The sequence below is a fragment of the Hyla sarda genome, chromosome 3, assembly GCF_029499605.1.
Source record: "Hyla sarda isolate aHylSar1 chromosome 3, aHylSar1.hap1, whole genome shotgun sequence".
NCBI lineage: Eukaryota > Metazoa > Chordata > Amphibia > Anura > Hylidae > Hyla > Hyla sarda.
Window position 1 is genome coordinate 238,072,951 of NC_079191.1, and position 17,244 is coordinate 238,090,194.

General features: G+C 44.0%; 2 protein-coding genes across 13 annotated transcripts in view; one reads left to right on the forward strand and one right to left on the reverse strand.

Annotated features, from left to right (window-relative positions):
* The window catches only part of AK9 (adenylate kinase 9), a 207,925-nt gene extending 196,544 nt beyond the window's left edge, over window positions 1–11,381 (reverse strand). For 3 of the 6 annotated variants that reach the window (XM_056566302.1, XM_056566301.1, XM_056566300.1), the window contains exons 1-2: window positions 11,003–11,140; window positions 10,627–10,682 (exon numbers count right to left, since the gene is read on the reverse strand). In XM_056566302.1, coding sequence (XP_056422277.1) covers window positions 10,627–10,682; window positions 11,003–11,006 — 60 coding nt within the window. In that variant the 5' untranslated portion in view covers window positions 11,007–11,140. Of the gene's footprint in view, window positions 1–10,626; window positions 10,683–11,002; window positions 11,141–11,274 lie in introns of those variants that run through there. The other 3 variants (XM_056566303.1, XM_056566304.1, XM_056566305.1) reach the window with 3 other exon arrangements.
* FIG4 (FIG4 phosphoinositide 5-phosphatase) overlaps window positions 11,243–17,244 on the forward strand; it is a 653,436-nt gene continuing 647,434 nt past the window's right edge. For 5 of the 7 annotated variants that reach the window (XR_008891311.1, XR_008891312.1, XM_056566306.1 and 2 more), the window contains exon 1: window positions 11,243–11,381. The gene's annotated coding sequence lies outside the window, so the exon portion shown is untranslated. The other 2 variants (XM_056566307.1, XM_056566308.1) reach the window with 2 other exon arrangements.

A 17,244-nucleotide genomic window follows, 5' to 3' on the forward strand; every position in this document is an offset into this window, starting at 1 on the left:
CAGTCAAACTTTTTTTTTTTTTTAATATGTGTAAATTATTTATTTTGTGTTTAAATTATTATTTTTTGCACTTGAAATGACGTCACAGCTGAATTCGGACTGATCCTAGCTGGGGTCTGCCTGCGCTTGCTCCCTGCCTGTCAATCAGACAGCCGGGAGCGAGCGCTGTGAACGCCTCGCCTGGACAGAAAAGAAAAACCTTAACTTCAGAAGCTCATAAGTACTGAAAGGATTAAGATTTTTTAATAGAAGTAATTTACAAATCTGTTTAACTTTCTGGAGCCAGTTGATTTATAAAAACGTTTTTTCCTGGAATACCCCTTTAACTTTCTGGCACCAGTCAATTAATTTTTTTTTTAACCCCTTAACCCCTTAAGGACCAGGCCATTTTACACCTTAGGACCAGAGCGTTTTTTGAACATCTGACCACTGTCACTTTAAGCATTAATAACTCTAAGACACTTTTACCTATCATTCTGATTCCAAGATTGTTTTTTCGTGACATATTCTACTTTATGTTATTGGTAAAATTTTGTCGATACTTGCATTGTTTCTTAGTGAAAAATTCCAAAATTTGATGAAAAAATTGAAAATTTTGCATTTTTCTAACTTTGAAGCTCTCTGCTTGTAAGGAAAATGGATATTCCAAATAATTATTTTTTTTATTCACATATACAATATGTCCACTTTATGTTTGCATCATAAAATTTACGATTTTTTACTTTTGGAAGACACCAGAGGGCTTCAAAGTTCAGCAGCAATTTTCCAATTTTTCACAAAATTTCCAAAATCACAATTTTTCAGGGACCAGTTCAGGTTTGAAGTGGATTTGAAGGGTCTTCATATTAGAAATACACCATAAATGACCCCATTATAAAAACTGCACCCCCCAAAGTATTCAAAATGACATTCAGTCAGCGTTTTAACCCTTTAGGTGTTTCACAGGAATAGCAGCAAAGTGAAGGAGAAAATTCACAATCTTCATTTTTTACACTTGCATGTTCTTGTAGACCCAATTTTTGAATTTTTACAAGGGGTATACTTATATTTGTAGCCCAATTTCTCTCGAGTAAGGACATACCTCATATGTCTATGTAAAGTGTTCGGCGGGCACAGTAGAGGGCTCAGAAGGGAAGGAGCGACAAGGGGATTTTGGAGAGTACGTTTTTCTGAAATGGTTTTTGGGGGGCATGTTGCATTTAGGAAGCCCCTATGGTGCCAGAACAGGAAAAATACCCACATGGCATACCATTTTGGAAACTAGACGCCTTGAGGAACGTAACAAGGAATAAAGTGAGCCTTAATACCCCACAGGTGTTTCACGACTTTTGCATATGTAAAAAAAAAAAAAAAAAATGTCACTAAAATGTGTTTCCACCCAAATTTCACATGTATGCAAGGGTTAATAGCAGAAAATACCCCCCAAAATTTGTAACCCCATCTCTTCTGAGTATGGAGGTACCCCATAAGTTGACCTGAAGTGTACTACGGGCGAACTACAATGCTCAGAAGAGAAGGAGTCATATTTGGCTTTTTGAGAGCAAATTTTGCTCGGGGGCATGTCGCATTTAGGAAGCCCCTATGGTGCCAGGACAGCAAAAAATACCCACATGGCATACCATTTTGGAAACTAGACCCCTTGAGGAACGTAACAAGAAATAAAGTGAGCCTTAATACCCCACAGGGGTTTCACGACTTTTGCATACGTAAAAAAAAAAAAAAAAATGTCACTAAAATGTGTTTCCCCCCCAAATTTCACATTTTTGCAAGGGTTAATAGCAGAAAATACCCCCCAAAATTTGTAACTCCATCTCTTCTGAGTATGGAGGTACCCCATAAATTGACCTGAGACGCACTACGGGCAAACTACAATGCTCAGAAGAGAGGGAGTCATATTTGGGTTTTTGAGAGCAAATTTTGCTCGGGGGGCATGTCGCATTTAGGAAGCCCCTATGGTGCCAGGACAGCAAAATAACCCCCACATGGCATACCATTTTGGAAACTAAACCCCTTGAGGAACATAACAAGGGGTACAGTGAGCATTTACCCCCCCACTGGTGTCTGTCAGATCTTTGGAACAGTGGGCTGTACAAAATTTTTAATTTGCGCAGCCCACTGTTCCAAAGATCTGTCAGACACCAGTGGGGGGTAAATTCTCACTGCACCCCTCATTACATTCCGTGAGGGGTGTAGTTTCCTAAATGGGGTCACATGTGAGTTTTTTTTTTTTTTGCGTTTGTCAAAACCGCTGTAACAATCAGCCAGCCCTGTGCAAATCACCTCAAATGTACATGGTGCACTCTCCCTTCTGGGCCTTGTTGTGCGCCCCCAGAGCACTTTGCGCCCACATATGGGGTATCTCCGTAGTTGGGAGAAATTGCATTACAAATTTTGGGGGGCGTTTTTCCCTTTTACCTCTTGTCAAAATGAAAAGTATGGGGCAACACCAACATGTTAGCGTAAAAAATTTTTTTTTTTACACTAACATGCTGGTGTAGACCCCCAACTTCACCTTTTCATGAGGGGTGAAAGGAGAAAAAGCCCCCCAAAATTTGTTAAGAAATTTCTCCCGAGTACGGCGATACCCCATATGTGGCCCTAAACTGTTGCCTTGAAATACGACAGGGCTCCAAAGTGAGAGCGCCATGCCCATTTGAGGCCTAAATTAGGGACTTGCATAGGGGTGGACATAGGGGTATTCTACGCCAGTGATTCCCAAACAGGGTGCGTCCAGCTGTTGCAAAACTCCCAGCATGCCTGGACAGTCAACGGCTGTCCGGCAATACTGGGAGTTGTTGTTTTGCAACAGCTGGAGGCTCCATTTTGGAAACAGTGGCGTACCAGACGCTTTCATTTTTATTGGGGAGGGGAGGGGGGCTGTGTAGGGGTATATGTATATGCAGTGTTTTTTTTAGCTTTTTTATTTTATTTTGTGTTAGTGTAGTGTAGTGTAGTGTTTTTAGGGTACAGTCACACGGGCGGGGGATTACAGCGAGTTTGAGCTGCCGCGCAAAATTTGCTGCATCGCAAACTTGCAGCCTGATACTCACTGTAAGCCCCCTGCCCATGTGAATGTATCCTGTACATTCACAGTGGGGGGGGGGGGACCTCCAGCTGTTGCAAAACTACAACTCCCAGCATGCACAGTCCATCAGGCACACGGGTTGGGAAACACTGAGTTAGGAAACAGACAATGTTTCCCAAACAGTGTGCCTCCTGTTGTTGCAAAACCACAACTCCCAGCATTCTCAGGCATGCTGGGAGTAGTAGTTTGGCAACATCTTTAGAGCTAGATGTTGCCGAACTACAACTCCCAGCATGCTTGGAGTTGTAGTTTGCAACATCTGGAGGACTACAGTTTGCAGACCACTAATACAGTGGTTCCCAATCTGTGCCCTTCCAGATGTTGCAAAACTACACATCCTCAGCATGCCCTTACTGTCCAGGCATGCTGGGAGTTGTAGTTCTGCAACATCTGAAGGGCCAGATGTTGCAGAACTACAACTCCCAGCATGCCTGGACAGTAAGGGCATGCTGAGGATGTGTAGTTTTGCAACATCTGGAAGGGCACAGTGGTCTCCAAACTGTGGACCTCCAGATGTTGCAAAACTGCAACTCCCAGCATGCCCAGACGCCAAGGGCTGTCTGGGCATGCTGGGAGTTGTAGCTTACAGGGTCCCATTACAACAATGCATGTCGCTTTACGGCGACGTGCATTGCTGTAAAGGGCCCGACCGCGGCTGAAGATCTACTCACCTGTCGCCGCCGTCTCCGCCGCCAGGATCCGGGTCTTCAGGGACGAGGTAAGTACCAGGGCTGGTCCCCAGCACTCCCCCGTCCCCCGCCGCGTCCTCCGGTCTTCCTCCCGTCCTCTCCGGACTTCAAGGGGCCGGGCAGGACGGGAGGAAGTAACCGCCCCCCTCCTGCAATTGGTCGGTTAACTAACCGACAGATCGCAGGGGGATCGGAGGAGGTGGCAGGCTTGCCACCTCGCTCCTAGGCTCCAGCATGGTCCTGGCTGTCTGTGACAGCCGGGATCATGCGAAATTACCGGGCGGTCGGGTCCCAGAGACCCGATCAGCCCGGTATCGGCGCAGATCGCAAGGGCGATTTACCTTGCGATTTGCGGCGATCGCCGACATGGGGGGCCTACATGGCCCCCCTCGGCGTTTGCCCTGGATGCCTGCTGAAGGATTTCAGCAGGCATCCGGTTCCGATCTCTGCCCGGCGAGCGGCAGAGACCGGAAAATGCCATGACGTTGTGGAACGTCATTGGTCCTTAAAGCCCAGGGTGCCATGACGTTCCACAACGTCATTGGTCCTTAAGAGGTTAAAGACCTAGGGCATATGGATACGCCCTGGCTTTCTGGTACTTAAGGACCCAGGACGTATCCTTACGCCCGTGGGAATTTCTGTCCCCGCCGCGCGCCGGGCGGGGACCGGGGTGCCTGCTGATATCGATCAGCAGGCACCCCGCGCAAATGCCCAGGGGGGTCATCAGACCCCCCCCCATGTCGGCGATCAGCGCAAATCGCAAGTGAATTCACACTTGCGATTTGCGCCGATTCGGGTCTATGGTGACCCGATGACCCGGAATAGAAGGGGGATCGCGGGTGTCCATGACACCCACGATCCCCCTGAAGCGATAGGAGTGAGGTGGCAGAGGTGCCACCCCTCCTATCCCTGCTATTGGTCATCAAGACGCAATGACCAATAGCTGATTGGGGGCGGGGGGCTTTACTTTCGGTTTCCCCGTCCTGCCCACCCACAATAGGCGGGGCAGAACGGGGAAACGACACAGGACCGGCGCCGAAGATTCACTCACCCATCGGTGACGGCAGCAGGCGGCGATCGACGGAAGAAGAGGACGGCGACGCAGCTCCGTGGATCCTACGGAAGCCGGTGAGTTGCTTAGCAGCATCTGGAGGGCTACAGTCTGAGTCAGATGTTGAAAAACTACAACTCCCAGCATGCCCAGAGAGATGGTTAGGCATTCTGGGATTTGTAGTTTTGCAACAGCTGGAGAGCTACAGTTTGAGACCACTGCACAATGATCTCTATACTGTCGCTCTCCAGGTCTTGCAAAACTACAACTCCCAGCATGCCCACATAGCAGTTTGCTGTCTGAGCATGCTGGGATTTGTAGTTTTGCAACATCTGGAGGTCCACAGTTTGGAGATCACTGTGCAGTGGTCTCTAAACTATAGCTCTCCAGATGTTGCAAAACTGCAAATCCCAGCATGCTCAGACAGCAAACTGCTATGTGGGCATACTGGGACTTGTAGTTGTGTACCTCCATCTGTTGCATAACTACATCTCCCAGCATGCCCTTCGGCAATCAGTACATGCTGGGAGTTGTAGTTTTGCAAAAGCTGGAGGCACAATGGTTGGAAAATAATGAGTTAGGTAACTGAAGGTTTTCCAACCAGTGTGCCTCCAGCTGTTGCAAAAGTACAACTCCCAGCATGCACGGTCTGTCAGTACATGCTGGGAGTTGTAGTTTTGAAACAGCTGGAGGTTTGTCCCCCATGTGAATGTACAGGGTACATTCACACAGGCAGGTTTACAGTTAGTTTTCTGCTTCAAGTTTGGGCTGTGGCAAATTTTTTGCCGCAGCACAAACTCCTAGCGGTAAACTCATTGTAAACACCCACCAATGTGAACGTACCCTAAAAACACTACACTACACTAACACATAATAAAGGGTAAAACACTATATATACACCCCCTTACACTGTCCCCCCCAATAAAAATGAAAAACGTATTGTACGGCAGTGTTTCCAAAACGGAGCCTCCAGCTGTTGCAAATCACCAACTCCCAGCATTTCCGGACAGCCACTGACTGTCCAGGCATGCTGGGAGTTTAGCAACAGCTGGAGGCACCCTGTTTGGGAATCACTGACGTAGAATACCCCTATGTCCACCCCTATGCAATCCCTAATTTAGTCCTCAAATGCGAATGGCGCTCTCTCACTTCAGAGCCCTGTCGTATTTCAAGGAAACAGTTTAGGGTCACATATGGGGTATCGCCGTACTCGGGAGAAATTGCACTACAAATTTGGGGGGCTTTTTTTCCTTTTACCCCTTATGAAAAGGAAAAGTTGGGGTCTACACCAGCCTGTTGTAACATTTTTTTAATTTTTACACTAACATGCTGGTGTTACCCCATACTTTTTATTTTCACAAGCGGTAAAAGCAAAAAAAGACCCCCAAAATTTGTAACGCAATTTCTCCTGAGTACGGAAATACCCCAGATGTGGGTGTAAAATGTTCTGCGGACGCACAACAAGGCTCAGGAGTGAGAGTGAACTGTGTACATTTGAGGCCTAAATTGGTGATTTGCACAGGGGTGGCTGATTTTACAGCGGTTCTGACATAAACACAAAAAAAGAAATACCCACATGTGACCCCATTTTGGAAACTACACCCCTCACTGAACGTAACAAGGGGTATAGTGCGCCTTAACACCCCACAGGTGTTTGACAAAATAGTTGGATCCGAAAATGAGAAAAACATTTTTTTCGCTAAAATGCTGGTGTTACCCTAAATTTTTCATTTTCACAAGGGAAAATAGGAAAAAAGCCCCCCCCCCAAAAAATTAGCAACCCCATTTCTTCTGAGTAAGAACATACCCCATGTGTGCATGTAAAGTGCTCTACGGGCAAACTACAATGCTCAGAAGAGAGGGAGCGCCATTGGGATTTTGAAGAGAAAATTTCTCCGGAATTGAAGACCACGTGTGTTTACAAAGCCCCCATAGTGCCAGAACAATGGACCCCCCCACATGTGACCCCATTTTGGAAACTACATCCCTCACGTAATGTAATAAGGGGTACAGTGAGAATTTACGCCCCACAGGTGTCTGACAGATTTTTGAAACAGTGATCCGTGAAAATGAAAAATTACATTTTTCATTTGCACAGCCCACTGTTTCAAAGATCTGTCAAACACCAGTGGGGTGTAAATACTCACTGCACATCTTATTAAATTCTGTGAGGGGTGTAGTTTCCAAAATGGGGTCACATGTGCGGGGGTCGACTGTTCTGGCACCACGGGGGGCTTTGTAAACGCACATGCCCCCCGACTTCCATTCCAAACAAATTCTCTTTCAAAAAGCTCAATGGGGCTCCTTCTCTTCTGAGCATTGTATTGTGCCAGCAGAGCACTTGACCTCCAAATATGGGGTATTTCCATACTCAGAAGAAATGGGGTTACAAATTTTGGTGGTCATTTTCTCCTATTACCCCTTGTAAAAATGTAAAATTTGGGGAAAACACAGCATTTTAGTGAAAAAATAATATTTTTTCATTTACACATCCAAATTTCACAAAAAGTTGTGAAATACCTGTGAGGTGTTAAGGCTCACTGTACCCCTTGTTACATTCCTTGAGGGGTGTAGTTTCCAAAATGGTATGCCATGTGTTTTTTTTTTTTGCTGTTCTGGCACCCTAGGTGCTTCCTAAATGCGACATGCCCCCCAAACACCATTTAAGCTAAATTTGCTTTCCAAAAGTTAAATGTGACTCCTTCTCTTCTGAGCATTGTAGTTCGCTCGCAGAGCATTTTACGTTCTAACATGGGGTATTTATATACTCAGAAGAGATGGGGTTACAAATTTTGGGGGGCATTTCCTCCCATTACCCTTTATAAAAATGGTAAATTTGGGGAAAAAACTGCACTTTAGTGAAAAAAAATTTTTTTTCATTTACACATCCGACTTTAACGAAAAGTCGTCAAACACCTGTGGGGGTGTTAAGGCTCACTGGACCCCTTGTTACGTGCCTTGACGGGTTTAGTTTCCAAAATGGTAACCCATGTGGGGTTTTTCTGCTGTTCTGGCACCATAGGGGTTTCCTAAATGTGACATGCCCCCCAAAAACCATTTCAGCAAAATTCACTCTCCAAAATCCTATTGTCGCTCCTTCCCTTCTGAGCCCTCTACTGCGCCCGCCGAACACTTGATATCCACATATGAGGTATTTCCTTACTCGAGAGAAATTGTGTTACAAATTTTGGGGGGATTTTTCATCTATTACCCCTTGTAAAAATTCAAAAACTGGGTCTACAAGAACATGTGAGTGTAAAAAATGAAAATATAGAATTTTCTCCTTCACTTTGCTGCTATTCCTGTGAAACACCTAAAAGGGTTAAAAAAAATTCTGAATGTCATTTTGAATACTTTGAGGGGTGCAGTTTTTATAATGGGGTCATTTATGGGTTATTTTTAATAAGAAAGCCCTTGAAATCCACTTCAAAACTGAAGTGGTCCCTGAAAAATTCCGATTTTGAAAATTTGGGGAAAATTGGAAAATTGCTGCTATATTTTGAAGCCCTCTGATGTCTTCCAAAAGTAAAAACATGTCAACTTTATGATGGAAACATAAAGTAGACATATTGTATATGTGAATAAATATATAATTTATTTGGAATATCCATTTTCCTTATAAACAGAGAGCTTCAAAGTTAAAAAAATGCTAAATTTTCAATTTTTTCATCGAATTTTGGAATTTTTCACCAAGAAATGATGCAAGTATCGACAAAATTTTACCACTAACATAAACTAGAATATGTCATGAAAAAAACAATCTCGGAATCAGAATGAAAGGTAAAAGCATCCCAGAGTTATTAATGCTTAAAATGACAGTGGTCAGATGTTCAAAAAATGGCCGGGTCCTTAAGGTATATTTAGGCTGGGTCCTTAAGGGGTTAAAGGGTACCTCTCATCAAAAAAACTTTTGATATATTATAGATTAATGTATGCAGAATAACTTTACAATTGCATGTTATTAAAAAATATGCTTCTTTCTATTTAATTTTCCACTTTGAAGAAATGACCACTAGGGGTCTCCCTACCAGTCCTGGCAGCAAGCATTTCAGACTCATGCTGGAGTCCTAAACACTACGAGCTGCCAGTCTGCTTTGTTCACAAAGGAGAACACTCAAAGCTGCCAGCCTGCTTTGTTCACATCTTGTTTGGCTGTGAACAAAGCAGGCTGGCAGCTCTGAGTGTTTAGGACTCCAGCATGAGTCAGAAATGCTTGCTGACAGGACTGATCGGGAAAAATACAATAGAAAGAAGCATATTTTTCATTAACATGCTATTGGAAAGTTATTCAACATTCATTAATCTAAAATATATCAAAAGTTTATTTGATGAGAGGTACCCTTTAAGCCCCATAACTTTGCTTAGCAGGATGTATGGTATTAAATCCTAACCCCTTCCCGACCCATGGCATACATGTATGTCATGGGTCGGCTCCCATTCTATAACGTGGGGCCATGGCGTGGCCCCTCGTCATAGCAGGTTGGGCCCGGCACCTAGCAACGGCCAGGACCCATGGCTAATAGCGTGCGGCAGTTATCGTGGTGCCGCGCGCTATTAACCCTTTAGACGCGGCATTCAAAGTTGAATGCCGCGTCTAAAGTGAAAGTAAACTAATGCTGGTTAGCTCAGGGAGCTGCTCGGGATCGCCACAGCGAAATCGCGGCATCCCGAACAACTTACATGACAGCCGGAGGATCCCTACCTGCCTCCATGCTGTCCGATCGCCGAATGACTGCTCAGTGCCTGAGATCCAGGCATGAGCAGTCAAGCGTCAGAATCATTGATCACTGGTTTCCTATGAGAAACCAGTGATCAATGTAAAAGATCAGTGTGTGCAGTGTTATAGCCCCCTATGGGAGCTATAACACTGCAAAAAAAAAAGTGAAAATAAGTGAATAAAGAACATTTAACCCCTCCCCTAATAAAAGTTTGAATCACCCCCCTTTTCCTATTTAAAAAAAAAAAAAACTGTGCAAATAAAATAAACATATGTGGTATCTTCGCGTGCGGAAATGTCCTAGTTATAAAAATATATCATTAATTAAACCATACGGTCAATGGTGTACGCACAAAAAAATTCCAAAGTCCAAAAAAGCGTATTTTTGGTCACTTTTTATATCATGAAAAAATGAATAAAAATCGATCAAAAAGTCCGATCATTACAAAAATGGTACCGCTAAAAACTTCAGATCACGACGCAAAAAATTATCCCTCATACCGTCCCACAAGCAGAAAAATAAAAAAGTTATAGGGGTCAGGACATGACAATTTTAAACATATAAATGTTACTGCATGTAGTTATGATTTTTTCCAGAAGTACAATAAAATCAAACCTATATAAGTAGGGGATCATTTTAACCATATGGACCTACAGAATAAAGAGAAGGTGTAATTTTTACCGAAAAGTGTACTGTATAGAAACGGAAGCCCCCAAAAGTTACAAAATTGTGTTTTTTCTTCAATTTTGTCGCACAAATAATTTTTTTTCTCCGTTTCTCTGTAGATTTTTGGGTAAAATGACTGACTTCATTACAAAGTAGAATTGGTGGCACAAAAAAAATAAGCCATCATCATATTTAGGTGCAAAATTGAAAGAGTTATGTTTTTTTAAAGGTAAGGAGGAAAAAATCGAAAGTGCAAAAATGGAAAAACCCCGGGTCATGAAGGGGCTAATAGTCTCCACTAGTATAATGGGTTATTCCACAGATATAAAATCACTTCTCAGCAATAGTTACTTTGGAGTAATCTACCTGCATTGAATAAAATATATGAAGGCTTTGTGACATCCCCAATGTACTCACCCCTGAGGCTGCCTCATGCCGAGCCCCCTTAGCTGGTTGAATACATGGTCCCAAAGCTGTGGGAATGGTACAGAATGAAGACTATAGAAGGGAGGGCCTAGTACACTGAGATTTATTTTATTTATTTATATTAATACAAGGATATGTCCGGGCATGCTGGGAGTTGTAGTTTTATAACAGGTATTCTGGTTGAGAAACACTGAACAAGAAGTAGATAAGAAAAGTCACCAGGGTGCTATGTAGTCCCCTAGTCCCTCTACTCCCCCCATTCTGGATACAGTGTTACCCCCTAGTCCCTCTACTCCCCCCATTCTGGATACAGTGTCACCCCCACCTAGTCCTATTATGTGGTAACAGGGGGGATGTTAATACTCACACATCAACGCTCCTCACTCTCTCCTGTCAGGATCTGCACTGATTTGTGTACAGCCCCACCATCTCCATGGCGACTGCTCCGCCCACCCCAAACCAACTTCAGTGTGCCGGTCACGTGAGGCAACGCCTTGTATAGGACACACCGCAATGATCCGTTGTTGGCGGTAAACCACCGAATGCGTTTCGGTCTTTACCGCGGATATTAGCCGGTGTGCTATTCTGTAATCAGAGACTGAATGACTCGAACAAACTGTCGACTCTAAACTACGCGACCTGCTGTCGAGATTTCCTAAGTGTCAGCCTCACGTGGGACGTCATTACGTCATGACGTACAACGGCCGACCGTCCCAGCTAGGCTGATGTCCAAGATAGCGCTGCAGGTAAATGAGTAGTTGAGGTGCTCTGAAAGGGCGTAAGGGGGCGTCAGTGGCTGGTGCACTTTGTTATTGCAGCAGTGGAGAAGGCGCGAAAATGTTGAGGCGTTTGTGACTGGCGCACACCCTGGGGATATCTGGTCACAGTACACGCTGTTATGAAGGAGTTTATAGCTGTTACACATTGCTATGGGGGCATTTGATGCCATTTATGACAGGTAGACATTGGTATGGGGGGCACCTGTCGTCTGCACTGGTATGTGGGGACTGTTTTCTTATTCCTGCTGCTGATTATTACCGCCGGAACCCGCAACTCATGTCCAATACCGCCCGCTTCTACTAACATTCTGTCACAGCTTCCTGAAAGGTGCCTACTGTCTACCCCAGTGTTTCCCAACTAGGGTGCCTCCAGCTGTTGCTAAACTATAACTCCCAGCATTCCCGGACAGCCTTTGGCTGTCCGGGCCTGCTGGGAGTTGTAGTTTTGCAACAGCTGGAGGCACCCTGGTTGGGTAACACAGGGCCCTAGTTATAAAGTGATAGAGGTGGAGGCAGATTAAGGCTGGGTTATCAAGTTTTTGCCATACTTTTCTCAATCAGTTTTTCTAAAGAAAACCATATGGCAAAAAAACGGATGGAACAGTATGGGAAAAGGTAAGGCTGGGTTCACACTACGATTTGTAGCTACGGTTCCCGTATACGGCTGGGGGGGGGGGGCGCTTAATCGTATTCGGGAACCGTATTTAATGCATGTCTATGAGCCGACCGGAGTGAACTGCAGACTACGGTCAGCTGCTTTTTCGTCCGTATGCTGTTTCCCGACCGCAGGCAAAAATGTGGTCGACGAGTGCGGGTGCCGCAATTAAGCCCCCCCCCCTCCTCCCAGCCGTAAACGGGAACCGTAATTACAAATCGTAGTGTGGACCCAGCCTAAACCGTATGCATTTTTAAACCATTTACTGTTTTTAAAAGCGCATACAGTTCCGTCCATTTTTATTAAAATAAAAACCATACGTTTTTGAAAATGTCCATTTTTAATGGGAGGGGTCTTAAGTGGGGACTTTAGGATGCAAATGCGCATGTGCAAAGTAAAAACCGTATATGGTTTCCCGTATGGAACCGTATACATGTGCGTTTCCCATTGATGTCCATGTTAAAAAAAAAAAAACGTATGCGGTTGCTGTACGGTGGCTAAACCGGAGACAAAACTGTGGATAACCACTGTTTTGAGTACAGGATAAAACCGTATTGCAAGCAAACCGTACACAATCGGATGCATCCGGTTTTCAATTACGGTATTTGTCTATGTATATGGTTTTTCATTTCGGTTCCATACGTTTTCAATAATGGAAGCATACTTGAAAAACGTGGTGTGAACCCACCCTAACAGTATTCTCCAGCTTTTCTAGGCTCAAAGATGGCACATCTGCTTAACCCCTTAAGGACTCAGACAATTTTATTTTTACGTTTTTTGTTTTTTTTTTCTCCTCCCCTTCAAAAAATCATAACTCTTTTATATTTTCATCCACAGACTAGTATGAGGGCTTGTTTTTTTGCACGACCAGTTGTCCGTTGTAATGCCATCACTCACTTTATCATAAAATGTTTAGCGCAACCAAAAAAAATACTATTTGTGTGGGGAAATTAAAAAGAAAACCACAATTTTGCTAATTTGGGAAGGTTTTGTTTTCACGCCGTATAATTTGTGGTAAAAATGACGTGTGTTTTATTCTCTGGGTCAATACGATTAAAATGATACCCATTATTATACTATATTCTATTACTGTTGCGCTTAAAAAAAAAAAATCTAAAACTTTTTAACCAAATTAGTACGTTTAAAATCCCCCTATTTTGAAGACCTATAACTTTTTCATTTTTCTGTATAAGCGGTGGTATGAGGGCTCATTTTTTGTGCCGTGATCTGTACTTTTTATTAATACCATATTTGCTTATACAAAACTTTTTAATAAAATTTTGTAATTTTTTGGGAATAAAATGTTATAAAAAAGCAGCTATTTTGGACTTTTTTATATATTTTTTTTTTTACGTTCACCGTACGGGATCATTTACAGTTTTTCACCTAAAAATCCATATGCTGGCTTATTTTTTGCGCCACCAATTCTACTTTGTAATGACGTCAGTCATTGTGCCCAAAAATCTATGGTGAAACGGAAAAAGAAAATCATTGTGAGACTAAATTGAAGAAAAAATGCCATTTTGTAACTTTTGGGGGCTTCCGTTGCTACACAGTAAATTTTTCGGTAAAAATGACACCTTATCTTTATTCTGTAGGTTGATACGATTAAAATGTTACCCTACTTATATAGGTTTGATTTTGTCGTACTTCTGGAAAAAATCATAACTACATGCAGGAAAATTTATACGTTTAAAATTGTCATCTTCTGACCTCTATAACTTTTTTATTTTTCCGTGTATGGGGCGGTATGAAGGGTCATTTTTTGCGCCGTGATCTAAAGTTTTTAGCGGTACCATTTTTGCATTGATCGGAAATTTTGATCGCTTTTATTCATTTTTTCTTGATATAAAAAGTGACCAAAAATGCACTATTTTGGACTTTGGAATTTTTTGCGCGCACGCCATTGACCGTGCGGTTTAATTAACTATATATTTTTATAATTCGGACATTTCCGCATGCGGCGATACCACATATCTTTATTTTTATTTACACTGGGTTTTTTTTTATATGGGAAAAGGGGGGTGATTTAAACTTTTAATAGGGAAGGGGGTTAAATGATCTTCACTTTTTTTTTCAAATTTTTTTTTTGTAGTGTTATAGCTCCCATAGGGACCTATAACACTGCACGCACTGATCTTTCACATTGATCACTGGTTTCTCATAGGAAACCAGTGATCGATGATTCTGCCGCTTGACTGCTCATGCCTGGATCTCAGGCACTGAGCAGTCATTCGGCGATCGGACAGCGAGGAGGCAGGTAGGGACCTTCCTGCTGTCCTGTAAGCTGTTCGGGATGCCGCGGCTTTCACCGCGGCTATCCCGAACAGCTCCCTGAGCTAACCGGCATGCTTTCACTTTAGACGCGGCGTTCAACTTTGAATGGCGCGTCTAAAGGGTTAATGGCAGCGCGATCAATGCCGCGCGCTATTAGCCACGGGTCCCGGCCATTGTTAGAGGCTGGGGCCGACCCGCTAGGACGCGGGGCCATGCCGTGACCCCGAGTTATAGATCGGGAGCGGACTCATGACGTAGCGGTACGTCATGAGTCCTTAAGGGGTTAAAGCACAATTGTCACGTGTTTTAACCCCCATAAACTAGCCCCAGGATGAAAGTTGTTAGAAAATGTGCGCGTTCTTCTGTGCACTCCGGTGATGCGGGCAGCCTGCTCTCACAGCAAGCGCTAGCTCTCTTTCTGCTAGTATTTGCTCCCTATGGCTCAATGTGCGGCGTAAAGCAGTAGCGGAATGATCTGGCCGCCCGGTCTCCTGTCTTCCTAGAGTGCACAGAGGTGATGAAATGCAGGTGGCCAGATCATTACGCCGCACGTTGAGCCATAGGGAGCTATGTACAGAGAGCTAGTGCTTGCTGTGAGATCTGGCTGCTCGCATCACCGGAGTGCACAGGAGAACGGGCACTGTTTATTCTTGTACAGTACGAAACTCTCCATCCGCAGATTAGGATAATAAGGGCTCTCAGTGCTGGGACCTGTGTGCCAATCACACAGCGTTCCCAGAGCTGACACACAGGGGACAGGAGTGGCAGCCGCAGGCATAGCCACGCCTATCCGACTGTTGATGACTTGTTAAAGGAAAACTGTCACATTTTCTCCCGCACTATCCACATGTACTGGTGGATAGTGCGGGAGACGCTGATTAAAAAAGCCCTACCTTGGTCTGATTTGCACCGCCATTCGCCCGCAATTGTAGTTTTAATCTCTGTGCATATCCTTCTGTAACTGGCAAGGGCGGGGCTTCTGCGGGCTAACTAACACTGACGTCAGCGCCGCTCAAGAATATTCATCCCCCCCCCTCCCTCTGGTTATGAGCGGCGAAGAGAGGGAGAACAGAAGGGATGAATGTTCATGAGTGGCGCTGTCATCAGTGTCAGTTAGCCCACAGAAGCAGGGCAGTGAGGACAAGCAGGGCCCTGTGCAGTGAGGACAAGCAGGGCCCTGTGCAGTGAGGCTCTATAACAAGCTACTTTCTCACACATGAGGATGATTGACAATCCAGGAGCCTGCAGAGTTCTTCTTGTCCCAAACTTACTTCCTGTATTGGGCTCCTCATAGAGACATACAGGCAATAGCTGCAGGAACAACATTTTTTTCACCCAAAAATATAAATTTTTTTTTTTACTAATGTATATTACAAATATACATATAATGGTATTATCTACATTATATCAAAAGTTTTTGATGACTATACACTTTAAAAGCAGTTTTTAGCATGATTAAAGCTGCTACAAACAGAATAAGGGTATGCTTCAACTGTAATTTCTAACAACTTTGTCATCCTGGGGGCTAGTTTATGGGGGTTAAAACTTGGGGGTGACAGTTGTGCTTTAAACTAATACAGCTGTAAGCAGATACGCCATTCACAAGCAGAAAAGCCAGGTGAGAATCTGCTTGTGGCTGTATAAGGGTGCATGCACACCACGTTTTTGCTATCCAGTTCCCGTATACGGTTTTCCTTCAAAAACCGTACTAAAACGTATTGAAAACCGGATGTATTGACTTAACATTGCAAACCGCATCATACGGTTATGTCCGTTTGGCGACTTTTAAGGTTGGGCCCGGTTTTTCAGTCGTGTTCGCAACCGGAGTATACAGCGTTTTTAGGTCCGGTTGACCAACCGTATCCTATCCGGATATGTTTTTATTAACATGGAAGTCAATGAGAACCGGACTAAACCGTATGAGTGTACAGTTGCATCTGTTCTAATCCCTCCGTTTTTATTATTGCACTTGCGCAATGCAAGCCGAAAACACCACCCACCTTCGAGAATGTTCTTTCTGGAAATACTTTATTTAAAAACAAGGCCAACATTGACGGACGTATATGTTTTATTAGGGTGAAAACGGATACAACCGGATTTAACCGTACATCACGATTCAAACCGTATACGGTTTCAAACCGGATACAGGTTGATCTATGTGCACACGGTTTAATACGGTTGAGTCCGGTTTTTGCCTATCCGTTTTTTTTACAAAAAACCTGATACGGGAACTGGATAGCAAAAACGTGGTGTGCATGCACCCTAACTTTATGCACTTGCACACTTTACTATAGAGCCCTGCATCGTAATTGGGGTCCCACGGGACCTGATAAATAAAAACTTGTGGGCAGTAATGAGATTGTTGTGGGTGGTCACTCGCTATTCCTGCAATTCCCACAAATTCTGCACAATCCCCCACCGCAGACCCGGCCTGACCCATCCCGACTCCCAGCTCAGTTCACCCAGTGCCATGCTGTGTGTGCACTGCGCACGCGCAGCCTCTTGTCCTGCTATCTCTTCCCCTCGCTGTCTGGTACCAGTGTGACACTGAGGAAGTAGTATGTACACCACCCAGAGGAGTGGACATCCCTGCCCTGGAGGACCAGTCACCTCACCAGCTGCTAGTTAAAGTAATACAATACAAATAAGTTCACTGCTCATAGTTTAACCCCTTAAGAACCCAGCCAATTTTCAGTGTCTGACCCGGCCATTTTTTGCACATCTGACCACTGTCACTTTAAGCATTAATAACTCTGGGATTCTTTTACCTTTCATTCTGATTCTGAGATTGTTTTTTCGTGACATATTCTACTTTGTTAGTGGTAAATTTTTGTCGATACTTGCATAATTTCTTGGTGAAAAATTCCCAAATTTTATGAAAAAATGGAAAATGTTGCA